This window comes from Brassica oleracea, chromosome C7 (genome assembly GCF_000695525.1).
Source record: "Brassica oleracea var. oleracea cultivar TO1000 chromosome C7, BOL, whole genome shotgun sequence".
Classification (NCBI taxonomy): Eukaryota; Viridiplantae; Streptophyta; class Magnoliopsida; order Brassicales; family Brassicaceae; genus Brassica; species Brassica oleracea.
In genome coordinates, this window is record NC_027754.1 from 22,572,279 (window position 1) to 22,578,296 (window position 6,018).

Sequence of the window (6,018 nt, forward strand, 5' to 3'; positions counted from 1 at the left end):
CACGCTTCTGGGTGGTATCCTCTTGAGTTTCTTTACCCTTGGAAACTTGCCCGGGTCTAACCCACTTATTAGATCCCCTCCATTTGGGATTGTAAGTTTTTCCACGTTTGTTGTTGAAACGGCGACCATGACCTCGATTGGTCTGGTTTCTCCTTTCCGGATTTTCTATCGCCGTAGCATTCACTTCAGAAAATGCTTTGAGGCTCCCGTAGGCCGGGAATTGTGGTTTTTGATTAAGAGCTCATTGTTTTTTTCAGCTAACATGAGCGCAACCATCAATTCAGAAAATCTCGTGTACCCGCATTTTCTGTAAATTTTGGGCAAGAAGTGAAGCTGTTTGTGGAAAGTGTTATATATTTTATTCATCATTTCTACCTCAGAGACAGGATTACCACAATACTTCAGGAGTGCAACTATCCTCAAGACAGCGGAATTGTAATCCTCAACCTTTTGAAAATCTTGAAACCTCAGATTTTTCCACTCTTCTAGAGCGTGAGGGAGATTGATTTGTCTCTGGTTATCAAACTTTTCTTTTAAAATTTGTCACAGTTCAGCTGGGTCCTCGACATTTGCATAGTCGTGCGTTAGATTTTCATCTAAATGCTTCTTCAGGAAGATTATCGCTTCGGCTATATGCTCGGGTGGTGATTTGTTACCAATTACAATTGTTTCGGTTATCTTTTTCATCACCAGATATGGTTTCACGTTTGTGATCCACCCGACGTAATTTTTGCCAGTTATTTTCAGGGCCGGGAACTGGAGTTTCTCGATGTTTGCCATTTGTATTTCGAATGGCAGAGTGATCATGCTGATAACGTGTTATAAAAAGAACCGGAATTTTATGGTATCGTAGGAATTTAAATAAGGCAAAATTTTATACCCGTAGAGAGAAGATAACACTGATAACAAAAGAAAATGTGTTATTAAAAGGAGAAGGGATGGTGTGTTAAAAAACGATCGAAACGATCGTTTATATAAAAATAAAAAAAAGTAAAATTACTATACATGCATAGTGACAGTGGACTCTACATGATATATATTTCGGTGCTATCATTTTTGACATTTGATTCATGCACGTTTATAACAGTTAATTGCTTTATATAATAAGATATTGTAATACCCTACCGAGAAGGAGCCCAAAATTTATGTTAAAAGCTTTATATAATAAGGTATTGTAATACCCAGAAAACTTGTTTCATTCAGGATTTAAGTTCAGGTTTTTTAAAGTTTTCGATCTTTGTCCATCTAGACGTAAGTGTTTATAAAATAGAAGTCTTTTGATTAAAACAAAACTCAGAGAGTTAAGCACCATGCTCGAGGAGAACATCACATGTCCATGCATCTCGTTACTTTCCTTCTATATATATATATATATGCCCCGTCCTAATATCCTAGCCAAATAAACAAACCGCAAAGCGCAAACGCGAATAAAAACTCAAATTATCTCAAAATACTCCACTGTAAGAATACATATTATGTACAACTCTGCGTATTTTACAGTATAAAAATCCAAATCATATGGAAAACATGTATTCAAAAAGACAAAGTCTACAATAAATAAACTTGTTAAAGGTCTCACACACGTAAACATCCTTTATTAATACAACCAAATATTGCTTTAGTTTGATGAAAACAGAGAGAAGAGACTAGAAGCTCTAATTTTTTTTGTCTAATACGAATTTATCTCTCCCGAAATATTCCTCCATCTAACAAATGCTCAATCCCTGAAACCACAGAATGTGTTTCATTACGATATATACTATTTTAAAAAAATTCCCAAAATCCAAAAAAAAAATGATGCAAGTAGCCAAATGCATAATTAAAATCATACGGGAAAAGCTCAAATTATATTTTAAGATTTTACCAAAGTCAGTACTCGGAAAGAGGATATGATCATAAGACACAAACCCTCCAGAATCTCCATAACTCCTCTCCTCTGTTGCCGCCACCGCATCAACGGTCTGAACAGTCGTCGTTGTCATAGCCTGAGGCTGCTTTCGTTTGGACCGAGCTCGTCGGTTTTGAAACCAGTTGTATACATTTTTGTCCATGACCTGTCCGTGTTGAGACAGCTCCAACGTGATCTCTTCAATCCTCTGTGGTTTTGGTGTTCCGCTTCCTTCCTCGTAAATGCTTTCGAGAATCTGAAGTTGCATCGATGTCGGAGTCCAACGATGCCGATGAGATATTTTATAAGTGCTTGGCGAAGCCCCCATCGAATCAAAGTATCCACCTCCGGTTGGATCCACTCCTAGTGTATTTCCTCAAATCATTGTCATAAAATACATTAATGTGAGCTATAAGTTTCTTCGGGGTACAAATATGTATTATCCTAACCGTACGGTTAGCCACTAGACCGCTCTTGCGGCGATTATACCCAAATCAAATAGAAAATATTGGTTAAAACGTATAAAAATGTTAATCCTCTTTTTGAAATATAGATACTAATATGTGGATATATAATAAACAATATTGATGATCTATATGTTTTACGTTAGGAAGGTAAATATAATTTAAAGAAACTAACGTCTATTAATGCCTAAACTAAAGGACACACGTTCAACCTTGAGTTAAGGTTGCAGTGGACATTGAGAAAAGCGTTTTGATTTCGTATGACGTAAACGTATTACAAATGCAGACGCAGTTTTCGCCTTCTTAACCGAAAGTTATTAACATCTCGGTAAGTTTGGTCACGATGTTTTCACGTAGTACCTGATGAGAGGGGAAGTTTAGAAGAGAGAGACTCGTGGAGGGAAACGAGCTGCCTACAAATGGCGGCGTAAATGGCGATCTGCTTACTGAGAATCTCCATTTGCTCCTCCGTCATAACTCTACCATCATAAGCACCGTTTTGGCTCCCTCCATCCATCTCTCTTTCCCCACTTCGCTTTCTCCAATTCCTTTGTTATACGAAGAAAACAATATGAGAAAATAATTTATACATCCTTTTTACTTTATTTAGGAAAGAGCTCTAGAGTGTAGACTAAAGATCAATTTATCCCATTTGATTGATCTCAGTTAAGAGTTTAGTAGAGGTTATTCCGAGATACAGTTGCATTATAATTGATCATAATATTAAATTCAAATTACATGATCGTGTAAACATCGATCCGATTCTAGATTATAATATTAGATGCTAAAAGGGGTGAAAACGAAGATCATAATAACTAAAGGATCGGTTAGAGTCAGCTGTGTTGACAGTTTAGTGTTAGAATTTCAATACTTTCATCGAGTTTACGGGTTAAATTAATATATATCAACCAGAAATAACTAAAGTCTTAAATCTTAGTGGTTAAATAACCAGGTAATATGACACCACACGCCACGGCCCTCACTTATAAGACACCACAGACGCTCATCATGGCGTTGACCTTTGAGAGAAGGCATTCAGACCAGTTTGTAAGCCGCTGTAATTAATTCAATCAAGAGCGTGATGAAACGATTACGAAAGGATATTATTTACTGTTGTGGCATATGAAGTCTGGATTGTATTGTTAATTCATTAGACTAACACTAGAAATCAAACTCTAATAAGCAATCATATCAACATTTGACGGAGGTTCAAAAGAGCGTTAAGAATCTACGATCATAACAAACATAGAGCAGCCATAAAATGTAGAGCTGCAAATATCAAGATCACCATCTAAAACATTTTTTTCCATTACCCGTAGAATCAGAGTCAGTGGGAGATAGTGGTAGCTTACTAAATAGAAACAGCAGTAAATATAAAAGCAGAAAACCCCCCCATTTTAATTTTAACCAGCCTCGTTAACATTGCAAGGGAAAAGAAGATTAAAAAAAAAAAAAAAAAAGGCATCAGAGAGATCCTTGCAGAGGTCCTTATATAATGCTACCAACTTCAACTTCTCAGTCAATCGTCTTCCTCCTACACACAAAACAGAGTTAGTAGTAGGATAGGTGATGCAAATAAACTAAAGAAGCAACCAAATCAAGAAAGTGATACAGATAAACTAACTAAGCACCTAGCCAGAGTCATATACAAACAAGTTAAAAGAATCAAGGAAGGAACCTCATCACTCCTATCATCCGCATCCTCCTCTTCACTAACCTCAGACACTGACTTGTCGTCAGATTCCTCGTCCTCCTTTGGACCTTCCTCCTGAAAACACCAACACATTTGTCAATCCTTTTGAATAACAAAGAATATGCTCTCCTGACTAAAAGACTAGTTTATGTTGTATACTAAAAACTTTACCAGCTTTTTGTTGTAGGCCTTCATGGTCTTCTCATACTCAACCTTGCGCTTATCAGCCTTGGCTACGTAGGGAGCTTTCTCCTACAAGCATTGTACAACTCAAAGGTCAAGAAATACTCAAGCATAGACAACTATAAGCAGCTATAGAATAGAAAACGCACAGAGTCAGACAGTGATTTCCACTTCTCTCCACCAGCTTTTCCAACCTGTAAAAACCATTCAAGTTCATAATCAGTACATAGCTATCCTATGGTACAACACAACACATCAAATCCAAATCCAAATCCAAAGCAACGCAAAGAAGATAACACTCACAGCAGCGACAGATTTGTTGCTGGGGTGTTCCTTCTTGTAAGTCTGACGGAAGTCCTCCCTTTACAGATAACAAAGCCCGAAACAGTATTAACACACATCGTAAATCAAATCGATTAAAATGATTCTGACTCGATGATTAGCAAACTAAGGTTGAGAGAGGATGATTTATTTACATGAAGACGAAGAAAGCACTGGCCGGCCTCTTAGGTTTGTTAGGATCTTTAGCAGCAGCTTTGCTCGCCTTCGTAGGCTTCTTGTTCACAGAGAGCCTAACAACGACGAAGATTATCAATTAATTAAACGATTCAAGGATATACGAATACGATCTCAAAAACAAGGAAGAATCGATGTATGTAGCTGAGGCTTACTTGGAGTTTCTGGAGTCAGACTTCGAATTACCTCCTTTCATGGCCGATTCTGCAGGTGAAAAATCACTAGATCAGCGAACAAAGAGGAAACGCAATCGAAATCTAGCAATTAAACACCAAACAGAGATCGATATGCACAAAATCGAGAGGGAATCGAGATAATAACATGAGGAAATTACCTTGACGAGGATCTGCTAGGGTTTGAAATTAGGGGGAGAGAGGAGAGGAGAGGAGTAAAAAGGGAATAACTACGTGTTTGTGATTCGAGCGAGAGAGGGTAATAATAAGGAAGGGAGAGAGAAGGGTTAGTGGGGTGTTGTAAATATCTTGTGCCCCCAAAAAATTATATATATGTTGAAATTCAATTTCGCACGAAATCAAATCCATTAAAAATAAATATCCGAGGGGTTTAGGCGGGATTTCTAATATATACTCTGCCATCTCATTGATCCCATTGGTTTCTCCTCATTGGGTCATCTTCTCACGCTTTAAAGAAACCCAAATTGTAGTTATCCTAGCCTTTATACGGAATAAAATGGCAGAATAAAATTCGAATATTCACATTCACATGATTATGTATTAATTACACTTTTATGAACACCTTGCTTAAAGGCCAGAAACCCCATATTAAACATGATGGTATTGACAAATGATATAGATCAAACATCAGTATAATCCATGATTATAGATCTCACCCTAATAACCATTTACAGAGTTGCATACACAATGATGTAAAATAAAGATAATATAGAAGATGATTATCCATTAAACACTTTTTTTACAAGCGTCCCTAGAATGGGCTTTCGTTTCTCTCTCAAGCTGAAATAAGATAGTGGAGTGTGGAGCCCGAAAAAAGCAAGAAAAACACGGTTTCTTTCATCATTTCAACCACTTTGTGGTACTTTTCAGCTTATTTCAAACAGAGAAAAGGATAAGATCTAGGGTTGAGATTGGGTTCAGTGTTCGTTTTGGTTTCTAACCGGTGAAATCTCTGGGATTAAGAGAGCTTGACAGTGTGAGACCCGTCTAGGAAAATAAGAACATTGCATTATGACAGGTGAGAAGTCCAAATAAAAAGTGGGGATTAAACGGGGGGAATATAAATAGTAGCACAACATT

General features: G+C 37.2%; 2 protein-coding genes across 2 annotated transcripts; both read right to left on the reverse strand.

Annotated features, from left to right (window-relative positions):
• Positions 1-1,645: 1,645 nt before the first annotated feature.
• LOC106305349 (WUSCHEL-related homeobox 14-like) lies at positions 1,646-2,883 on the reverse strand. The gene is made up of 3 exons (XM_013741729.1): positions 2,713-2,883; positions 1,865-2,251; positions 1,646-1,724 (listed from the first exon to the last, which is right to left on the reverse strand). Exons 1-3 carry the CDS (start codon positions 2,867-2,869, stop codon positions 1,681-1,683), a joined length of 588 nt encoding a protein of 195 aa, XP_013597183.1. The 5' UTR covers positions 2,870-2,883; the 3' UTR covers positions 1,646-1,680.
• Positions 2,884-3,636: 753 nt separating this feature from the next.
• On the reverse strand, positions 3,637-5,249 carry LOC106303675 (high mobility group B protein 3-like). The gene is made up of 8 exons (XM_013739975.1): positions 5,079-5,249; positions 4,900-4,948; positions 4,705-4,800; positions 4,532-4,589; positions 4,378-4,422; positions 4,217-4,297; positions 4,031-4,120; positions 3,637-3,886 (listed from the first exon to the last, which is right to left on the reverse strand). The coding sequence occupies exons 2-8, from the start codon at positions 4,938-4,940 to the stop codon at positions 3,872-3,874; spliced, it is 426 nt and encodes a 141-aa protein (XP_013595429.1). The 5' UTR covers positions 4,941-4,948; positions 5,079-5,249; the 3' UTR covers positions 3,637-3,871.
• Positions 5,250-6,018: the final 769 nt, after the last annotated feature.